Below are 24647 nucleotides of genomic sequence, written 5' to 3'. Positions count from 1 at the left end.
ATTGTATCTCCTTGTCTTACTCCTTTTCCTATGCTAAATCTATCTGTACCTGAGAAAATTTTAACCGAAGCTGTGGCATTCTTATATATTGCAGCTAACAGTCCCACATAGGGTTCCGGCACTCCCTGTGTTTGTAGAGCGTTAAGTACTGCATTATGACTAACTGTATCGAAGGCTTTCTCATAATCGACGAAACCTAGGCACAATGGCCGTTGATATTCGTTGGCGCGCTCGATTAGTTCGCCAACTACTTGGAGGTGGTCCATTGTGCTGAAATTTGCCCTAAACCCTGCCTGCTCTATAGGTTGGTTCTCGTCGAGGATATTCTTCAGCCTTTCTGTAATAACCTTCGTGAAGAGCTTGTAGACCGCTGAAAGTAAACTAATGGGTCGGTAGTTCTTGATATCGCTTTTGTCGCCTTTTTTGTGTATTAAAATGATAGTTGCGTTATTCCATCCTTCTGGTATAGCTTGGTTCTGGATGCATTTGCTGAAAAGCCTAGCTAAGATATTAATTAGGGGGGGGCCGCCACATTTTAGTAAGTCAATGGGAATATTATCTTCCCCTGGGGTTTTACCGTTTTTTGCAGTTTTTAGCGCGGCCTCTACTTCGCTAGGCAATACTGCAGGAACCCTTTGGCCGTGTGTCGATTCCGGAGCGGGAAATTGACCGTTGTTGTTCTCGTAAAGTTTTGCATAGAACGTATAAACTCTGTCTATGATCTCTTCTCTATTCCTTATTATTACTCCGCTCTCTGATCTGATTGCGATCATTTGGTTTTTGCCTAAGAAAAGAATATATATATATATATATATATATATATATATATATATATATATATATATATATATATATATATATATATATATATATATATTATTACTATATCTGCTATTATAATACCGCTATTTTTTTATGTATAAATGTTTTTATACATACATAAATCTCTCTGTATTTTTCTAAAGTATCTCTCTGTATTTTTTGACCATTGTGTTGCATCAGGTACTCCTGTTATGCCACAATGATCCTTTAAGAGGGCTGGACAGCAGCGCCTTGTCCATACAAACGTACTATACTTCTCCCTTCCTCAATTATGGCACTAGAGAAATTATTTTTTAATATGCTATGGATATCCACCATTGGGGTGCATCTATCGTTTTATTTTTTCGATTAATTATTTTTTATATGAGCTAGGAGCCGCCAAACATCTATAAAATCGCCTCTTTTTTACACCCCCGAAACGAGTCCAGCGTGCTTATTTAACGGTCGATTTAAAAAAAAAATACGCCGATAGATGCACAGAAAGTATCTTTCTCATACCGATGATGAAATTTTTTTAAAAATTGGTCCAGTTTTGGAGGAGAAAATAGTAGAATACGAAACCTCGATTTTGTCAATTTAAAATACGTTTTATCTGGTTGAAGCGCAACTGTCGCATTCACTCAATATATACATATATTGATATATATTGTCGCATTCACTCAATATATACATATATCGAAGAAAGGAATGGTAACAAAATCAAGGTTTCGGCTGTACAACCCTCTTAATATATAAACATTATTTAGTTTCTATCAAAACGCCCCGTTTTTTTTTTATATTCCTACTTCCTTCTTACACTAGGCAAAATGCAATGAAAAAACTGTATTACTCGTCCCAAAATGTATCATTACAAGAAACCGTCCTGGTGAAACAGCAATTCTCAAAATTATGTATGTAGAGAAAGTAAAAATGAAAATAATAATAGAAAATGGAGATACAGAACACACAGTCGGGAGAATGTTTATTGAGAAAAGCATATGCGGTGAATGTTAGAAACACACAATGGGAAAAGAGGAGAGAAAGTTTTATCTTTCGTATAAGAAAGAACCTGGAAATATATACATACATATTCACACGTGTGAGTGTGTATGTGTTGGATGTATACATACAATGTATACTAGCCAAGGCAAAGATGAGACGTGGAAAATGTTGGAAAAATAATGAAAGATATCTCGATAGACGCAGAGCAGTGGCGTTTCTCGTTAATATTCCAAAAGTAATGGGGCTTATTTGTTCCAGCAGACGCTTTCTTTACTCGAGGCTTCATACAACAAAGTGGTTGGGTGGGTGGGTGGGTGGATGCGAGGACTATTAACACACCTGGACATACACGCTCATGCACGTGTATAAATAAATCAGGGGCGAACTAGGAGAAAAGTCCAGCTCCCCCCCCCCCCTCCCCCATCCAATATTTCACCCCAACCTCTGCGAAAGACTAATATTAATAAATTAATTAAACATTGCACAACGCGTTTTCTGTACATACAGTAATCTCAAAAGCATGATTTATTAGCTGTTGAAACAGCAAAATGTTTGTAAAGTCGATATTTTAAGGGCAATATATTTTTATTATTATTTTATTACGCATTGTACTGTATGAGCGTTCTACCAATTCAAAAAAAATAACAGTGAAAGCTTGTTGCTTTGCAAATATAGCGAAATAGGGGTTGTCTATTAATCGTGTTTTAACACTAAATAGCCCGCTGAAACTCAACAAACTGCTTTATCTTATCTCGAGACATTGTCCTTCCCCTCCACGACTCTCGTTAGGTTTTGCTACAAATGGTTGCAAGCCACGCGACTGCATGCTCATTTCGATTGAATTTTGACTGTTTGAATTTCAGCATGTACGAAAGGCGAGATATTCAAAGACGAGATTGAAATCCATTATATTTACATTCAAATTTGCTTAAGTTTTAATACCAAAATACCGGTATTTCTTATTTTGAAAACCGGTATTTCGGTATCTGAAAATTGACTAAAATACCGGGATCCCGTATTGCAAAATCACCATGTGCGAAATTGTCCGTTTAACAATAGACACATATGTATGTACATACATATACATACAATTTATATGTACATATGTACTCTAAATTAATATATACATATTCAATCAAACAATGGTGTAAATAAAGGGCAGGTAGCATTGATGTATAATACACTAGATCCGCCCTGCATGTTGGAAAATACATGGCATGCAAAATACATGGCGCATGCACAGTTTCTACCTGCACAGTAGGTACCGCTGCGTCGTAGGGAAAAAACCATTTTTTTCCCAACTTCCCCGCTAGTCAAACCCTCCGTACCCCTCAGTTAGTGAAGACAAGATCTCCGACCAAAATCACACGTCAGGGCCTATCTATGTGTATTATACATCAATGGTAGGTAGCTAATTTATGAAGAACCGTTTCAACAATTGAATCAGAAAAATCGGCAGACTCTGATGGGAAACAATCGATTTGGATTTTTTGGAGTCACAAATATTCAAATCTGACCTTCTATTCTATTATATACATATATCTATCTATTATATACATATATACCAGGAATGTCTAACAGGTAAACCCCAATGCGCCTTCCTGACCAATTACAAACAATTCAGCATTTTTTTTATTACATAATCGAGAACTACGAGAGAATGACAACTCGAAATTAACGAGACATCTATGAATTTTAACTTGTACATATTTTTTTGTACATTAATCATACTGAAATATTGGTGAGATAGTAGGTAGGAAGGTTTTTAGCCATATTTAATCAGGGAACCGTTTCAACAATTAAATCAGAATAAAATATAGAGTGAAAAAGAAATAGTTATAGGCATTTAAGCAATTAAAACTAGATGACGGCGAAAACGGATATTCACCAAGAAAACACCGAAGCGAGCGCAGTAGGCGAACAATGCGACCGAACATTTTGGGCGACTAACGTCAGGCACATCTTAGTCGGAGCATTTTCAAACGCGTCTAAAACGATATTTTTTCACCATCGTAATGGCAGATAATACATTTACTAATATTGTTGACCAAAACTTGCAATATGGCAAAGTATGAAAACGATCGGATAAGAGGCAAAAAAAAAATTTAATTGTAATCGTAAGTGAAACATAAAAGAGATTTGTAAAAATTGGCAAACTCCGATAGGAAACGATTGACCTGGAGTCATAAATATACAAGTCTGGCCAGCAGCATTACAGCTATACTCAGAATAAATTATTTTCAATCGAGGTCAGCTCACGGGATCGAACCCGGTGCCTCTCGGTGCTAGGCAAAAGCCCAACCACCGAGCGATGCTGCTGATTATGGTATGATTTATCTGGAGAAATTTTACTTTTACCATGCGTATTATATACACCCAATATTTGTAACTTTTTTTCGCATTGATATAAATAGAAGTGTAGACCGGTATTAGGCTGTACGGCACGAGGACATAAAGACTCGTTTACAGTCCGTGTCGCAACAAATTGGATATGCTCTCGGGGAGATACACGACCCATGACGCGTAACATACGCGAACGTCAGGGTTCGCACAACCGCGACTCCGTGGCCCGTCAAAATGGACGGCACAGTAACGAGCTAGATATTCGCGTCACGCTCTTGTCGCATACCCCTGGGCTTCATCGGTTTCCCCATGCCCCGTTCCCATACACCCATGTCCTTACCCCACGGTTCATCCCCTTCCGATACATTCCGACTCATCCGTTTAATTCGCACGACATGTGCCCCACACTCGGGTATATCTCCAATGGTCAATACTTCTCGATTAGCGCAATTTGTCGACGAACCTGTCATCGCGCGATCTGTATGAGTCGCTCTTCATATGTATACATATGTACATATATGTATATGTATCTATGTATAAATATTTAAAAAAATTAGAGAAAGCCACGGCCTATTCAAATTGCTGCAAAATTTTTAACAAATGAACAATTATAAAAGGAAAAATGCGCCGCAGATGAAAATTTTAGGTAATTAATTATATAATTAATATAAATTGCGTCCTTCTCTATGACTGTTTCATAAAGTACAATACTTAAAAAGACTGAGGAAGTCAACGATTTTATTTACTTTGGGGGGACGGGGGACGGGGGGTAGGTAAAGTAAAGTGGGATCCATCAACATACTCGAACCAGTGCCAACTCGCAGGATGGCAGCACAGGTTCGACCATGTCGTAGGATCTCAAGAGAAGGGGGATGTCAATCAGAAATGTGCAGAAGATTATACATGGCGGAAACGGCGATGATCAATCTGACAAAGATATGGAAAAACCGTTCTATAATGAGAAAAAATTCGGGTGTGACCAACCCATGACTTTATCTATGTATTTGAGGAATATAAGAATGTCACAAAACAAAATTCTATATTGAACCGTACAGACGCATTCACACATACCGGCAGCATTATGAAATTTCGATACAAATTGAGCGCAAATGTATGGAAACTTGTACAAGACAAAAGATAGATTTATGTGCTACTGCGTTAAACATACAATAAAAAAAGTAAAATAATTTTAAATACTAATGGCCAATAGGAACCGGTATGCATAGACGTAGAGTGGAGAATAAATAGCACCATACATAAATAATGAAATCGATATCGAGCGGCAGCATTAGGAAATACTAATAGCTATGACAGCATTTTCGATACAAATTGACCGCAAATGTATGAAAACTTGCACAAGACAAAAGTTCTACTTCCGGCTGTCGCATTTTGTTTAAATTATTTTTATTACTTAAAATCACTATCAGTATTATACACAATAAATATCAAGAAGATTAAAATAATTGAAATGGTCAAAATAAAATAATGAAATATTGTTTTAAAAAAAAAACACTACTTCGGTTTACGAATTCTGACCAAAACCTTAGCAGCTCTAAGTTAGTACATAAAGAATATAAATATAAATTTTCAGCTTGATACGTTCAGGGGTGTGGACAGAATCCAGGCGACAACATTTTTGACCTTTCTAAGAGGAAAAAATCCCACTTTTTTTTATTTTCATCACATTGATACAAGAATTATACTTGAATTTTTTCTTGAAGAACAAGCATGTTTAAGGGGTCGAAAAAAATAGTGGAAGAAAAATCGAACAAGAGTAAACTGCGACTTGCAGTTGAACTTTTTATTACGCTTAAACTTCTAGATTTGAAATTTCAGTTCAATAAACCAAAACGTTTCTGAGAAAAACATAATAAACCTCGATTATCAAGAGTAAAAGTACTACTTTCGGTTCAGATAAAAATATAAAGTTATAAAGATTATTATTTCTATTACATGTGAAAAAATTGCAGTCCGATTCAGTTAGCGGTTTGGGAGATAATTGAATTTAAAAACGTAGAAAAAAAGACGACATCTATAGGGGGAGGTACCATTTCCAGTCAACTTAAAAAGTTAACTTGATAAGAATTTCAGTAACCGATACTAAGTTCCAGTTCGATAGGACTAACAGTGTTCAAAAAATTCCCAAAATACATTTATTTCATTCCTGGCTTAATCTTACTTGAAATCAAGGCTTTTATTGTTCTCCACATTCTTGTCGGATCACTATTTAATTTATCTATGTATTTCGTACAATTGCTTTTTTGCGTGTATTACAATGGCTACAGCAGCATTCCTAGTCTTCTTGTATTCACACCAAGCCTTACTTCCAAGAATTTCATAACTTTATTTACAGAATTTTAAATTTAGGAATTTAACACTTTTGTGAACCAACGTTTTAATGAATTATAACATATAAATTTCTTGGATTGTAATGACTTATTTCTTACATCCATTAAAATATTGTACATTTCATTCCACAAAACATTTACATTACCACTATCATTATTCCACTTACATTCTTTCAGCATTTCATTAATTATATTAAAATCTAAGTATTGCTTTTCGATTATAATTACTGCTTCTACATGGCCCTTGCCAACTATTGGTTCCAATAAAATAACAACATTAGAGTGATCTGCTATTTTTGGTTCATCGTTTTCATTACATTTTAAACCAACCATATTTGTTATAACTTATAAGCAAGTCGATCAGGGATTTAGAATTATCATTCACTCTAGTCATTTCTTTCACAATTTGTTTAAAACCCAATTATATATTTTTTTAGCATAAAATTCATTCAATTTATCCCAATCCCCAAATATTAACATATTTTTACTTACATCTGTTACACTTCGTTCACTGTTATCATATAATTTTTTTAAAAACCTTGCAGAACTTCCATTTGGAGATCGATAAACTATAAACAAAAACATACTTACTCGATTTTTACACTGCCAGTATGTCTGGAATCACTATCGCATCTTATTAAACTATAAATATCCATACTTATTTCATGATCTCAAATATATCACTAGTCACATGTGTTTCACTTAAGCCTTACATTAACGGTTTTTTAGTTTTAACTAAATAATGAATTTCGTCTTTGTGGGCTCTACACATAGGTGCACATTTACACTATATTTTACATAAACTTTTATCATTAATATTATCTAATTGCTATTTGGTAATAGTCTAGGCTGACCACACTGCGTAGCAATATTATGTCAATCATTTGTTGGGTAACCTCACAGCAGAGATGTTATCCCCCTAAATTTAGGAATAGTGTGAATTTAGAATGCTACGTTTATTTCTAATTTTTCTTTTGGGTAGCTTAGTGGCCAGTAAAATAATCGCTGCATTAAGCTACATATGTACTTTGAAAAAAAAAGTTTTATGATTTCAAAGCAAGTATATTTTGTTTTTTGAATGGTATGCCTTGGGTAAAATTATTAGAAATGGTTCATCCCATGGAGCGAATTTTTAGAAAGGTCCGCCTTACTTTATTTTATATCAGGAACAAATGTGTAACGTATATTTATCCAACAGTTCGTATTTATTGTTTATTTTCAAGAAAGTTGTTTTAAATTACTGAATCGGCTCAATCACAACTGATTTTATTTTATTTCTCGTATTGTAATTTGCGGACATCCAATCTATCACAAAACAATACGAATGAAATGGATTTACAAAACTGTTGCTTTATATACAGAAAATATGAACTTCAATTATTGAAACCAGTTCATCCTGTTTTTGTCACAAAGAAAAATATACGCAAAAAAAATTGTAAATGTTGAACTATTATATCGTTGAGAAAATTAATACAAAAGAGGAATCCAATTTTTTTAATAAAAATGTTTAAATCAGAGTGTAGTAAGTTTATTTTTAACAAAATCTACAATAGTTGTATAGATGTTTTAAAAAATGAGCACATACAACTTTATCTTAAAACATAAAATAACTATTATTTTGTATTTTTATAATAATTAAAATGCAATGTATAAAATATATTAAAAACAAAAACAATATATGTATAATCTTAACTGACTTGCTAAGACATCCACATAATTTAATCTACTTAAAAATAAAACTGACGAGGAATGTATTATATGATAAAACAACCAACGCCGTCTAATAAAAATAATCAATCAATCAACAGTAAATCAGTCCTAGCTTTATATTGTACATATTCATAAATCTACTCCTTAAAACCATATTAAAGAATTCAAAGTTTCAAATCAACGTTTGGTTAAGTATTTAGCTTTGGCTTCCAGTTTCTTTGAATATGCGTCAATTGCATACGCCATTTTCTCCAATTTCAACACGGCTTGTTCAATTTCTTCAATTTTATAAATATGAGGGGCAAGCGATTGATCTGGAATATTACAAAAAAATTAAATTAAACATTGTAATACTTCATAATTCAAAATAAATTTCAACAAAGAAACATATGTATGAGACATACGTATTTTATCCATTCTATTCACAGTTGTTGAAATATTTCCAGTAATCCTGTGAATATCGGTGTATTTCGAAAGTGTCAAATGATTCATCTCTTCCAATCTTTTGTAGGCATCCTGAAACAATTGTAACGCCTAATTAATGCAATAACATTATCAAACTCCAAATATACATTTCCTTGAAGTTAAAGCCCTGATAAATACATTTCCCATATTGAGATTTGCATTGACTCGATAAAATAGATAACAATAACAGCATAAATTATTTTTGAATTGACTATAATCTTATAATATCGATATTCATTCACTTAACAATACCATGATACAGATTCTTCATTCCAAATTGACCCTTTTTCATTTAAAATTGACCCCTTTTCAATGTCAATTTGTCAAAGGGTCAATTTGGAATGAAAAACCTATATAAGATGAGAGTGAATGACGGCATACAAACCTGAGTGGATGTGAACTCTCCGTATAGATAGTCTTCGGTTTTTTGAAACATTGTTGTTGCCAGTCGGCTCAAATTTGGATCGTGAGGGTCGAGAGCTTCGAAGCTCGACGTACTGGTGGATAAAGTTGGACCTGAACAAAAATGTAATAGAAATAATAACGCATTTTACCAGGTAATGCAGTCTCTAGCGTTTCAAATATTCTTTAATTTCGCTATTCATCTACTACTACCATTTTCTTAGTGCTCATCTATTGTACATCAGACAGAAAACCATGAAGATGTTAAGATTCAATGGATTACAAGAGCATTTTAAACTAGCATCCACCTGAATTGGGATACATGTGAAGTGTAGAATGGATCAAAATTGAGTGAATCGATCACTCTGAGTGTAAGAAACGAGCTCAGCCAAGTCATTGTTGATTTTTTTTACTTATTTATATCTGCATCAATGTGTAAACAGGGATATGTAAAATATAATTTATTGAACACTAAAAGTTAATTCAACATCAAATTCATAGCACAATAACACATATGTGTCGAAATGAAATACAAAGTTTTTCTGTACTTCAAAATAATTATAAACGGAAAAATTACCTCTTTTAGGTGATTCGTTAACATTTTGGTTATCTAATGACATGATGCGATATCGCTCGAGCTGTCAAACTGGCACTGACAGCTCGAGTATTGCCAGCAGCAGTGTAAATCAAGTAGCCAACCTAAAATAAATCCACTGTTTACCTTTCAATGTACAATTATGTCCGCTCCCTTTATTTTACGATAATGGATAATATCATCGCATGGGTTATGGCTAGAGACACGTATTTTGGGCATCTATTTTTGTCAATTTTGCATTTTAGCGTTTAGGGCATTAGAAATTTTCGATTTTAGCATCTATTTTTATGAAGAGTTTAATTTTAAATAATAAAAAATTTCAATGAATTTTAATAAAATTAATATACATATATACAATTTAAAGACAAAACAACAATAAAAAAATTCAAAAATGTTTTGGAATTATAATTACAATGAAAAAAACATGAATATAAAAATACAAAGACAAGAAGTATAAATACAAAAATATAATAACAATTAAAATTTATTAAAACTCAACATGGAGCATATTTCTACAGATTCTTTTTTGAGGTTCGTGCGACGATCGGTAACAATTATATTGTATTTGCTGAAATACCTTTCAGCATCCACACTATTAACGGGACACCAAATAGATTTCAGAATGGTACAACCAAACTCTCCATATTTAATTTTTGTTGCCATCAATAATAGCAATATATCCGGCGTGATTCACTTTTTATATTCTCTATTAATTGTCTAAAAAAAGTGCTGATATTTTTCCAAACATTTAGCCTCTGCTAATACATTAAACAATGGCAGGTTTCTAAAAAACAAAACTGTTTCTTTAAAATTAATATTAGATTTTGTACCTGCCACAGATAGATTGAATAGTTTACTCAATATTTGGAGGAATAGATTTGTCTCATTTAGTCTTGAGTGCGAGTCTAGTTTTAAGATGCTTTTTTGAGCAGCCTTTTGGATACACAGCTCCAACTGTCTTCTTTTGTTTACAGTAGTAGACAAAAACAGTTGCTGGTTTCGACAGGAAAAACACCGTCTATGGTAAACTGCACGCTTTGTTTTATCCCCTCAATTTATTCACATATTAAATGGACAAAGGAATAGGAAGACCCTTCTAAATTGTCTATTAATTTTATAAATTTTATACAAATTTCACTTTTGTTAGTTATTTTAGCATCTATTCACATATTTTACGAATTTAGCATTAATAGCAAAATGCCTAAAATACGTGTCTCTAGTTATGGCATATTAAGCTTTTAAAAAATTTGTCGGTTACTTGTTCGATCCGTATACGGTTGTATTTTTTTCAAACACCTTTTAAATATATTTATATTTAATTGTTTAGTATGAAAAAAATTGTACAAACCAAGTACCTACCTACATATAAACAATATAAAACACCAATTGAAAAATTAATTAATTAATTAGTTAAATAAATTTTCAATAGATGTCGCTAAATGCATGGAGACTAATTTGCCTACAGGAAAAAATTTGTAGCAAACAGTATATATAGAAGTTTTTTTGTTGATCTGTTATGATTAGAGGTAGGATAGTTACAGTGCTATCCATTGTTCGGCAAACCTTTAACAATGCATTTACAACCTATGAACAATAGACGGCCCCCTCAGGCTCCGGTGACTAGTTATGATGTTTTAGCTGTGACGTACATATGTCGATCCGAAACGACTATTATAGTACGGCGAGCGTTATCTTACAGACACATAGAATAGCGATATGATATTTATCATATCAGATTATTAAATACAATAGATCTATATTACAAAATAAAACTTTATAACTGTGATTTAGAAGTGCCTAGACGTCTTAAAAAACATATTAGAAATTTAACGTCCATGTGGACAAAAATCTTTTTGTCCATTTGGACGTATCCAAGCCTGCCATAAATAATTACATACCATTATATATAATTCCATCCATTTTTACTTTTTCTATGTATGTACGTAGTAACAATAGATGAAGTTTTGTGATCATGCGAAAATTCGAACTCGAGATTTTGACCGATTCGAACTCAGAATCGATTACTGATCACGTTTTCATCTAGATCTAGAAAAAATGTGTGTGTGTGTGTGTGTGTATTTTGGCGATTTTTTGAACACCGTTGGTCCTATCGAACTGAAACTTACTATCGGTCACTGAAATTTTTATCGACACCACGTAAATTTTTTAGCTGACCGGAAATGGTACCTCCTCATATAGGTGTCCTTTTTTTTAAGTTTTTCAATTCAATTATCTCATAAACCGCGTTCTGAATCGGACTGCATTTTTTTTACATGTAATATAAATTATAAATTTTATAATCTAATATTTTATATTCTGTCCATACCCCTGAACGTATCAAGCTGAAAATTTATATTTGTATTTTTTGCTGATAAGGTTTTGGTCAGAATTTGTAAACCGGAAGTAGTATTTTTGTTTAAACAATATTTCATTATTTTATTTTGACAATTTAAATTATTTTTATTGTTTTGATATTTATTGTGTATAATACTGATAGTGATTTTAAGTAATAAAATAATTTAAACAAAATGCGACAACCGGAAGTAGAACTTTTGTATTGTGCAAGTTTCCATAAATTTGCGTTCAATTTGTATCGAAAATGCTGTCATAGCTATGAGTATTTCATAATGCTGCCAGTCGATATCGATTTCATTATTTATGTATGGTACTATTTATTTTCCACTCTACGTCTATGCACACCGGTTCCTATTGGCCATTGGTATTTAAAATTATTTTACTTTTTTTATTGTATGTATAACGCAGTAGCGCGTAAATATACAATAGAAGTTCATGAAAATAAGCGTTACTGACATTTTGTCCGTTGATATATCAATGGGAATATTTGAGAAAGGAATATTGATAGTATGCAGGTATCACTTAAAAATGGCAAAGTTTCAAAAAGATCGGAAGAATGTAGGAATAGTGTAAGCGAAGTGAAACATTGAATAGTCTTGTAAAAAACTAATAGCCAATATACGAATTAAATGGGTTTAATTCCACCGATTAGTGTCAACAATTAGTTTCAAATTGTGAAACTAATTTTCAACAAACAAGAGCTGTTTATTTATAAACTATCAATAAAATCTGTCACACACAATTGCCGATGATAAGTGAAAATATTTGGCCATTAATTTATGTATCAGGAATGTTAACAAAAGTATGAGTGTGAAAAACATCACGATGAAAAAAAAACACAATTATTTTTACAAATAAAATTTTATTTACAAATGAAAGTCCTAAACATTTTTGTGAGTATAAGTATAACGCTGTCGTTAGGTTACTCCACAACAAGTATCAATTTAGCCGCCGATTTTTCTACCATGCGGGGAAATTTTACAAAGTATTATTTTCGACAAGAGATTCATTCAGTTATGCCTGGAAAATGATCTAGTAATTATGAATACATATTTTAAATTATCAAAAAACACACCAGACTCACAACTTAATATTGTACATTTGAAATATCTTGCAGACTCACAACTTAATATTGTACAAAACCTTAGTTACATAATATTGTACAAAACCAGACTACATAGTACATACATATGTATATCACAATCAAACAAAGGTATAGAAATATACCATTTTGGTATATTTCTATTCTATTCTTGTTTGATTGTGCACTACTTTGGTATATTTCTATACCTTTGTTGGTATATGCACTACCAGTACGCATTCATTACATAGGTACCCTTAATGTCTTATGTTGATGTTGAGCTCGTCATCTTTTATTATCTACATATGTATGTAGTTCCTTTTCTTCCATTTTGTGAGAAGTATTGAAGGGACAAGTGGTAATTTTCTTATGACACGTCTTTTTTTTACATCTTAATACGTGGAATGCCGGCTCGATTACAAGTGAGGCATTATATGGACATTGCTGTAGATTACAATGATGTTGGACATTGCTGTAAATACGCCGATGACTGAGAAGATACTCCGGTTTTCTGTTTCTCTCTGTTAAGTGCGATTTGCTAATTTTTTATTAGTGTTTCAACTTCATGTTTATTGTGGGATAGTCCATTACTGTTCCACGCGGCTATTCTAGGCAAACTCATTTTAATGCTCTGTTGATTGGAGTTATAATAAAATGCTGTTAAAGCCCTCACGAATTAAGACGATACACAAATAACAGGAAGTCTTGCCACTCAAAACTTTATAGACATGCTCATAAACCAATCACAAAAGATTGATATCCTCATTCATTACATAGGTACCCTTATGGGAATTATTACAACTCCAATCAACAGAGCATTAAAATGAGTTTGCCTTGAATAGCCGCGTGGAACAGTAACGGACTATCCCACAATAAGCATGAAGTTGAAACACTAATAAAAAATTAGCAAAACGCACTTAACAGAGAGAAAACGGAAAACCGGAGTATCTTCTCCGTCATCGGCGTATTTACAGCAGTGTCCAACAGCAACCTGCAGCAATGTCCATACAATACCTCACTTGTCATCGAGCTGGCATTCCACGTATTAAGATGTAAAAAAAAGACGTGTCATAAGAAAATTACCACTTGTCCCTTCAATACTTCTCACAAAATGGAAGAAAAGAAACTACATATGTAGATAATAAACAACCAAGGAAAATTTTGTTATCTCATAATGTTGTAAAAATGTAATTATTGCTTTTTTTGGAAAGCTCAATTTTTTCCAAATATTTATATTGGACAACGCGAGTTACACAAATTCCATCATTGGCTACTATTTCTGAACCAATAAAAGATGACGAGCTCAACATATATGTAAGACATTTGAAGTATCTTCGCAAGGATATCCGGTTAGATTTAATGATATAAATCTAAATATTCCAGATAGGGTGATTGATCAATTTAGTGTGAATGTAATTGATAGTGATATCGAATTGCCAGAAAGTCAGACAGATCTGCAAAGTAATATGAATGTACTAGTAAGCAATAATATGCTATTGGCGAACAATCTAGTGTAGTTGGTGCCGACGTGCAAGAGCACGATATTGCATTTGTAGGAGAAATGTGGGATTTAAATGCTACTCTCTACAATCCAGAGGCTAGCAAAAATAGTGACGTCCTATTTATACCGCATGGGACAAAACCGACAGAAAGCAGAGCTTTCCGACAAGAAAAAGGCCGAAACTATGGAACTTATTTTAGTCAGCAGGCGCAGAGAGTTGGAGTGCCCTGGACACATGAATTTTATTTTCGACAAGAAAAGGTTTTATTTCACTATCTCACGAGGAAAAAGGCATCCAAGCGTCAGTCACCCCAATATTATTAAATTGTCCTTCCCTCCTCTTCGAAATAACCCATAGAAAAATCAACGGGCACAACACTAGTATAATATGTTTGTGCATATTTAGCGGGTGAGTTTCTATCTGCAAATATGCAATACCAGCAATACAAGATAATGAACTATGGATATATCTCCTGCAATACAAGATAATGAACTATGGATATATCTCCTGCAATTACAATAAGTAAACCACATGACAGAACAACAAATCCACCAAGAGACCAAACATACCCCAAATCACGGACATATGCTGTTAAAGCCCTCACGAATTAAGACGATACATAAATAACAAGAAGTCTTGCCACTCAAAACTTTATAGACATGCTCATAAACCAATTACAAAAGATTGATATCCTCATTCATTACATAGGTACCCTTATGGGAATTATTACAACTCCAATCAACAGAGCATTAAAATGAGTTTGCCTTGAATAGCCGCGTGGAACAGTAACGGACTATCCCACAATAAGCATGAAGTTGAAACACTAATAAAAAATTAGCAAAACGCACTTAACAGAGAGAAAACGGAAAACCGGAGTATCTTCTCCGTCATCGGCGTATTTACAGCAGTGTCCAACAGCAATCTGCAGCAATGTCCATACAATACCTCACTTGTCATCGAGCCGGCATTCCACGTATTAAGATGTAAAAAAAAGACGTGTCATAAGAAAATTACCACTTGTCCCTTCAATACTTCTCACAAAATGGAAGAAAAGAAACTACATATGTAGATAATAAACAACCAAGGAAAATTTTGTTATCTCATAATGTTGTAAAAATGTAATTATTGCTTTTTTTGGAAAGCTCAATTTTTTCCAAATATTTATATTGGACAACGCGAGTTACACAAATTCCATCATTGGCTACTATTTCTGAACCAATAAAAGATGACGAGCTCAACATATATGTAAGACATTTGAAGTATCTTCGCAAGGATATCCGGTTAGATTTAATGATATAAATCTAAATATTCCAGATAGGGTGATTGATCAATTTAGTGTGAATGTAATTGATAGTGATATCGAATTGCCAGAAAGTCAGACAGATCTGCAAAGTAATATGAATGTACTAGTAAGCAATAATATGCTATTGGCGAACAATCTAGTGTAGTTGGTGCCGACGTGCAAGAGCACGATATTGCATTTGTAGGAGAAATGTGGGATTTAAATGCTACTCTCTACAATCCAGAGGCTAGCAAAAATAGTGACGTCCTATTTATACCGCATGGGACAAAACCGACAGAAAGCAGAGCTTTCCGACAAGAAAAAGGCCGAAACTATGGAACTTATTTCAGTCAGCAGGCGCAGAGAGTTGGAGTGCCCTGGACACATGAATTTTATTTTCGACAAGAAAAGGTTTTATTTCACTATCTCACGAGGAAAAAGGCATCCAAGCGTCAGTCACCCCAATATTATTAAATTGTCCTTCCCTCCTCTTCGAAATAACCCATAGAAAAATCAACGGGCACAACACTAGTATAATATGTGTATGCATATTTAGCGGGTGAGTTTCTATCTGCAAATATGCAATACCAGCAATACAAGATAATGAACTATGGATATATCTCCTGCAATTACAATAAGTAAACCTCATGACAGAACAACAAATCCACCAAGAGACCAAACATACCCCAAATCACGGACATATGCTGTTAAAGCCCTCACGAATTAAGACGATACACAAATAACAAGAAGTCTTGCCACTCAAAACTTTATAGACATGCTCATAAACCAATTACAAAAGATTGATATCCTCATTCATTACATAGGTACCCTTATGGGAATTATTACAACTCCAATCAACAGAGCATTAAAATGAGTTTGCCTTGAATAGCCGCGTGGAACAGTAACGGACTATCCCACAATAAGCATGAAGTTGAAACACTAATAAAAAATTAGCAAAACGCACTTAACAGAGAGAAAACGGAAAACCGGAGTATCTTCTCCGTCATCGGCGTATTTACAGCAGTGTCCAACAGCAACCTGCAGCAATGTCCATACAATACCTCACTTGTCATCGAGCTGGCATTCCACGTATTAAGATGTAAAAAAAAGACGTGTCATAAGAAAATTACCACTTGTCCCTTCAATACTTCTCACAAAATGGAAGAAAAGAAACTACATATGTAGATAATAAACAACCAAGGAAAATTTTGTTATCTCATAATGTTGTAAAAATGTAATTATTGCTTTTTTTGGAAAGCTCAATTTTTTCCAAATATTTATATTGGACAACGCGAGTTACACAAATTCCATCATTGGCTACTATTTCTGAACCAATAAAAGATGACGAGCTCAACATATATGTAAGACATTTGAAGTATCTTCGCAAGGATATCCGGTTAGATTTAATGATATAAATCTAAATATTCCAGATAGGGTGATTGATCAATTTAGTGTGAATGTAATTGATAGTGATATCGAATTGCCAGAAAGTCAGACAGATCTGCAAAGTAATATGAATGTACTAGTAAGCAATAATATGCTATTGGCGAACAATCTAGTGTAGTTGGTGCCGACGTGCAAGAGCACGATATTGCATTTGTAGGAGAAATGTGGGATTTAAATGCTACTCTCTACAATCCAGAGGCTAGCAAAAATAGTGACGTCCTATTTATACCGCATGGGACAAAACCGACAGAAAGCAGAGCTTTCCGACAAGAAAAAGGCCGAAACTATGGAACTTATTTCAGTCAGCAGGCGCAGAGAGTTGGAGTGCCCTGGACACATGAATTTTATTTTCGACAAGAAAAGGTTTTATTTCACTATCTCACGAGGAAAAAGGCATCCAAGCGTCAGTCACCCCAATATTATTAAATTGTCCTTCCCTCCTCTTCGAAATAACCCATAGAAAAATCAACGGGCACAACACTAGTATAATATGTGTATGCATATTTAGCGGGTGAGTTTCTATCTGCAAATATGCAATACCAGCAATACAAGATAATGAACTATGGATATATCTCCTGCAATTACAATAAGTAAACCTCATGACAGAACAACAAATCCACCAAGAGACCAAACATACCCCAAATCACGGACATATGCTGTTAAAGCCCTCACGAATTAAGACGATACACAAATAACAAGAAGTCTTGCCACTCAAAACTTTATAGACATGCTCATAAACCAATTACAAAAGATTGATATCCTCATTCATTACATAGGTACCCTTATGGGAATTATTACAACTCCAATCAACAGAGCATTAAAATGAGTTTGCCTTGAATAGCCGCGTGGAACAGTAACGGACTATCCCACAATAAGCATGAAGTTGAAACACTAATAAAAAATTAGCAAAACGCACTTAACAGAGAGAAAACGGAAAACCGGAGTATCTTCTCCGTCATCGGCGTATTTACAGCAGTGTCCAACAGCAACCTGCAGCAATGTCCATACAATACCTCACTTGTCATCGAGCTGGCATTCCACGTATTAAGATGTAAAAAAAAGACGTGTCATAAGAAAATTACCACTTGTCCCTTCAATACTTCTCACAAAATGGAAGAAAAGAAACTACATATGTAGATAATAAACAACCAAGGAAAATTTTGTTATCTCATAATGTTGTAAAAATGTAATTATTGCTTTTTTTGGAAAGCTCAATTTTTTCCAAATATTTATATTGGACAACGCGAGTTACACAAATTCCATCATTGGCTACTATTTCTGAACCAATAAAAGATGACGAGCTCAACATATATGTAAGACATTTGAAGTATCTTCGCAAGGATATCCGGTTAGATTTAATGATATAAATCTAAATATTCCAGATAGGGTGATTGATCAATTTAGTGTGAATGTAATTGATAGTGATATCGAATTGCCAGAAAGTCAGACAGATCTGCAAAGTAATATGAATGTACTAGTAAGCAATAATATGCTATTGGCGAACAATCTAGTGTAGTTGGTGCCGACGTGCAAGAGCACGATATTGCATTTGTAGGAGAAATGTGGGATTTAAATGCTACTCTCTACAATCCAGAGGCTAGCAAAAATAGTGACGTCCTATTTATACCGCATGGGACAAAACCGACAGAAAGCAGAGCTTTCCGACAAGAAAAAGGCCGAAACTATGGAACTTATTTCAGTCAGCAGGCGCAGAGAGTTGGAGTGCCCTGGACACATGAATTTTATTTTCGACAAGAAAAGGTTTTATTTCACTATCTCACGAGGAAAAAGGCATCCAAGCGTCAGTCACCCCAATATTATTAAATTGTCCTTCCCTCCTCTTCGAAATAACCCATAGAAAAATCAACGGGCACAACACTAGTATAATATGTGTATGCATATTTAGCGGGTGAGTTTCTATCTGCAAATATGCAATACCAGCAATACAAGATAATGAACTATGGATATATCTCCTGCAATTACAATAAGTAAACCTCATGACAGAACAACAAATCCACCAAGAGACCAAACATACCCCAAATCACGGACATATGCTGTTAAAGCCCTCACGAATTAAGACGATACACAAATAACAAGAAGTCTTGCCACTCAAAACTTTATAGACATGCTCATAAACCAATTACAAAAGATTGATATCCTCATTCATTACATAGGTACCCTTATGGGAATTATTACAACTCCAATCAACAGAGCATTAAAATGAGTTTGCCTTGAATAGCCGCGTGGAACAGTAACGGACTATCCCACAATAAGCATGAAGTTGAAACACTAATAAAAAATTAGCAAAACGCACTTAACAGAGAGAAAACGGAAAACCGGAGTATCTTCTCCGTCATCGGCGTATTTACAGCAGTGTCCAACAGCAACCTGCAGCAATGTCCATACAATACCTCACTTGTCATCGAGCTGGCATTCCACGTATTAAGATGTAAAAAAAAGACGTGTCATAAGAAAATTACCACTTGTCCCTTCAATACTTCTCACAAAATGGAAGAAAAGAAACTACATATGTAGATAATAAACAACCAAGGAAAATTTTGTTATCTCATAATGTTGTAAAAATGTAATTATTGCTTTTTTTGGAAAGCTCAATTTTTTCCAAATATTTATATTGGACAACGCGAGTTACACAAATTCCATCATTGGCTACTATTTCTGAACCAATAAAAGATGACGAGCTCAACATATATGTAAGACATTTGAAGTATCTTCGCAAGGATATCCGGTTAGATTTAATGATATAAATCTAAATATTCCAGATAGGGTGATTGATCAATTTAGTGTGAATGTAATTGATAGTGATATCGAATTGCCAGAAAGTCAGACAGATCTGCAAAGTAATATGAATGTACTAGTAAGCAATAATATGCTATTGGCGAACAATCTAGTGTAGTTGGTGCCGACGTGCAAGAGCACGATATTGCATTTGTAGGAGAAATGTGGGATTTAAATGCTACTCTCTACAATCCAGAGGCTAGCAAAAATAGTGACGTCCTATTTATACCGCATGGGACAAAACCGACAGAAAGCAGAGCTTTCCGACAAGAAAAAGGCCGAAACTATGGAACTTATTTCAGTCAGCAGGCGCAGAGAGTTGGAGTGCCCTGGACACATGAATTTTATTTTCGACAAGAAAAGGTTTTATTTCACTATCTCACGAGGAAAAAGGCATCCAAGCGTCAGTCACCCCAATATTATTAAATTGTCCTTCCCTCCTCTTCGAAATAACCCATAGAAAAATCAACGGGCACAACACTAGTATAATATGTGTATGCATATTTAGCGGGTGAGTTTCTATCTGCAAATATGCAATACCAGCAATACAAGATAATGAACTATGGATATATCTCCTGCAATTACAATAAGTAAACCTCATGACAGAACAACAAATCCACCAAGAGACCAAACATACCCCAAATCACGGACATATGCTGTTAAAGCCCTCACGAATTAAGACGATACACAAATAACAAGAAGTCTTGCCACTCAAAACTTTATAGACATGCTCATAAACCAATTACAAAAGATTGATATCCTCATTCATTACATAGGTACCCTTATGGGAATTATTACAACTCCAATCAACAGAGCATTAAAATGAGTTTGCCTTGAATAGCCGCGTGGAACAGTAACGGACTATCCCACAATAAGCATGAAGTTGAAACACTAATAAAAAATTAGCAAAACGCACTTAACAGAGAGAAAACGGAAAACCGGAGTATCTTCTCCGTCATCGGCGTATTTACAGCAGTGTCCAACAGCAACCTGCAGCAATGTCCATACAATACCTCACTTGTCATCGAGCTGGCATTCCACGTATTAAGATGTAAAAAAAAGACGTGTCATAAGAAAATTACCACTTGTCCCTTCAATACTTCTCACAAAATGGAAGAAAAGAAACTACATATGTAGATAATAAACAACCAAGGAAAATTTTGTTATCTCATAATGTTGTAAAAATGTAATTATTGCTTTTTTTGGAAAGCTCAATTTTTTCCAAATATTTATATTGGACAACGCGAGTTACACAAATTCCATCATTGGCTACTATTTCTGAACCAATAAAAGATGACGAGCTCAACATATATGTAAGACATTTGAAGTATCTTCGCAAGGATATCCGGTTAGATTTAATGATATAAATCTAAATATTCCAGATAGGGTGATTGATCAATTTAGTGTGAATGTAATTGATAGTGATATCGAATTGCCAGAAAGTCAGACAGATCTGCAAAGTAATATGAATGTACTAGTAAGCAATAATATGCTATTGGCGAACAATCTAGTGTAGTTGGTGCCGACGTGCAAGAGCACGATATTGCATTTGTAGGAGAAATGTGGGATTTAAATGCTACTCTCTACAATCCAGAGGCTAGCAAAAATAGTGACGTCCTATTTATACCGCATGGGACAAAACCGACAGAAAGCAGAGCTTTCCGACAAGAAAAAGGCCGAAACTATGGAACTTATTTCAGTCAGCAGGCGCAGAGAGTTGGAGTGCCCTGGACACATGAATTTTATTTTCGACAAGAAAAGGTTTTATTTCACTATCTCACGAGGAAAAAGGCATCCAAGCGTCAGTCACCCCAATATTATTAAATTGTCCTTCCCTCCTCTTCGAAATAACCCATAGAAAAATCAACGGGCACAACACTAGTATAATATGTGTATGCATATTTAGCGGGTGAGTTTCTATCTGCAAATATGCAATACCAGCAATACAAGATAATGAACTATGGATATATCTCCTGCAATTACAATAAGTAAACCTCATGACAGAACAACAAATCCACCAAGAGACCAAACATACCCCAAATCACGGACATATGCTGTTAAAGCCCTCACGAATTAAGACGATACACAAATAACAAGAAGTCTTGCCACTCAAAACTTTATAGACATGCTCATAAACCAATTACAAAAGATTGATATCCTCATTCATTACATAGGTACCCTTATGGGAATTATTACAACTCCAATCAACAGAGCATTAAAATGAGTTTGCCTTGAATAGCCGCGTGGAACAGTAACGGACTATCCCACAATAAGCATGAAGTTGAAACACTAATAAAAAATTAGCAAAACGCACTTAACAGAGAGAAAACGGAAAACCGGAGTATCTTCTCCGTCATCGGCGTATTTACAGCAGTGTCCAACAGCAACCTGCAGCAATGTCCATACAATACCTCACTTGTCATCGAGCTGGCATTCCACGTATTAAGATGTAAAAAAAAGACGTGTCATAAGAAAATTACCACTTGTCCCTTCAATACTTCTCACAAAATGGAAGAAAAGAAACTACATATGTAGATAATAAACAACCAAGGAAAATTTTGTTATCTCATAATGTTGTAAAAATGTAATTATTGCTTTTTTTGGAAAGCTCAATTTTTTCCAAATATTTATATTGGACAACGCGAGTTACACAAATTCCATCATTGGCTACTATTTCTGAACCAATAAAAGATGACGAGCTCAACATATATGTAAGACATTTGAAGTATCTTCGCAAGGATATCCGGTTAGATTTAATGATATAAATCTAAATATTCCAGATAGGGTGATTGATCAATTTAGTGTGAATGTAATTGATAGTGATATCGAATTGCCAGAAAGTCAGACAGATCTGCAAAGTAATATGAATGTACTAGTAAGCAATAATATGCTATTGGCGAACAATCTAGTGTAGTTGGTGCCGACGTGCAAGAGCACGATATTGCATTTGTAGGAGAAATGTGGGATTTAAATGCTACTCTCTACAATCCAGAGGCTAGCAAAAATAGTGACGTCCTATTTATACCGCATGGGACAAAACCGACAGAAAGCAGAGCTTTCCGACAAGAAAAAGGCCGAAACTATGGAACTTATTTCAGTCAGCAGGCGCAGAGAGTTGGAGTGCCCTGGACACATGAATTTTATTTTCGACAAGAAAAGGTTTTATTTCACTATCTCACGAGGAAAAAGGCATCCAAGCGTCAGTCACCCCAATATTATTAAATTGTCCTTCCCTCCTCTTCGAAATAACCCATAGAAAAATCAACGGGCACAACACTAGTATAATATGTGTATGCATATTTAGCGGGTGAGTTTCTATCTGCAAATATGCAATACCAGCAATACAAGATAATGAACTATGGATATATCTCCTGCAATTACAATAAGTAAACCTCATGACAGAACAACAAATCCACCAAGAGACCAAACATACCCCAAATCACGGACATATGCTGTTAAAGCCCTCACGAATTAAGACGATACACAAATAACAAGAAGTCTTGCCACTCAAAACTTTATAGACATGCTCATAAACCAATTACAAAAGATTGATATCCTCATTCATTACATAGGTACCCTTATGGGAATTATTACAACTCCAATCAACAGAGCATTAAAATGAGTTTGCCTTGAATAGCCGCGTGGAACAGTAACGGACTATCCCACAATAAGCATGAAGTTGAAACACTAATAAAAAATTAGCAAAACGCACTTAACAGAGAGAAAACGGAAAACCGGAGTATCTTCTCCGTCATCGGCGTATTTACAGCAGTGTCCAACAGCAACCTGCAGCAATGTCCATACAATACCTCACTTGTCATCGAGCTGGCATTCCACGTATTAAGATGTAAAAAAAAGACGTGTCATAAGAAAATTACCACTTGTCCCTTCAATACTTCTCACAAAATGGAAGAAAAGAAACTACATATGTAGATAATAAACAACCAAGGAAAATTTTGTTATCTCATAATGTTGTAAAAATGTAATTATTGCTTTTTTTGGAAAGCTCAATTTTTTCCAAATATTTATATTGGACAACGCGAGTTACACAAATTCCATCATTGGCTACTATTTCTGAACCAATAAAAGATGACGAGCTCAACATATATGTAAGACATTTGAAGTATCTTCGCAAGGATATCCGGTTAGATTTAATGATATAAATCTAAATATTCCAGATAGGGTGATTGATCAATTTAGTGTGAATGTAATTGATAGTGATATCGAATTGCCAGAAAGTCAGACAGATCTGCAAAGTAATATGAATGTACTAGTAAGCAATAATATGCTATTGGCGAACAATCTAGTGTAGTTGGTGCCGACGTGCAAGAGCACGATATTGCATTTGTAGGAGAAATGTGGGATTTAAATGCTACTCTCTACAATCCAGAGGCTAGCAAAAATAGTGACGTCCTATTTATACCGCATGGGACAAAACCGACAGAAAGCAGAGCTTTCCGACAAGAAAAAGGCCGAAACTATGGAACTTATTTCAGTCAGCAGGCGCAGAGAGTTGGAG

The 24647-nt window shown here is 34.5% G+C and overlaps 1 protein-coding gene across 1 annotated transcript; it reads right to left on the bottom strand.

Annotated features, from left to right (window-relative positions):
• Positions 1–8007: 8007 nt before the first annotated feature.
• Positions 8008–9743, bottom strand: LOC143922669 (biogenesis of lysosome-related organelles complex 1 subunit 2-like). Its single transcript, XM_077446003.1, has 4 exons — positions 9649–9743; positions 9055–9185; positions 8609–8720; positions 8008–8518 (listed from the first exon to the last, which is right to left on the bottom strand). The coding sequence occupies exons 1-4, from the start codon at positions 9689–9691 to the stop codon at positions 8382–8384; spliced, it is 423 nt and encodes a 140-aa protein (XP_077302129.1). The 5' UTR covers positions 9692–9743; the 3' UTR covers positions 8008–8381.
• Positions 9744–24647: the final 14904 nt, after the last annotated feature.

This window comes from Arctopsyche grandis, chromosome 2 (genome assembly GCF_051622035.1).
Source record: "Arctopsyche grandis isolate Sample6627 chromosome 2, ASM5162203v2, whole genome shotgun sequence".
Lineage (NCBI taxonomy): Eukaryota > Metazoa > Arthropoda > Insecta > Trichoptera > Hydropsychidae > Arctopsyche > Arctopsyche grandis.
Note: the sequence above shows the minus strand (reverse complement) of the source record. Positions and strands in the feature narration are given on the sequence as shown.

Excerpts from the sequence above, each read along its gene's own strand:
- LOC143922669 (XM_077446003.1), bottom strand. The coding sequence starts at position 9,691 with ATGTCATTAGATAACCAAAATGTTAACGAATCACCTAAAAGAG. Across the intron at positions 8,721-9,054 it reads GAGAGTTCACATCCACTCAG|GATGCCTACAAAAGATTGGA; the intron begins GTTTGTATGCCG and ends CAATTGTTTCAG. Across the intron at positions 8,519-8,608 it reads GAATAGAATGGATAAAATAC|ATCAATCGCTTGCCCCTCAT; the intron begins GTATGTCTCATA and ends GTAATATTCCAG.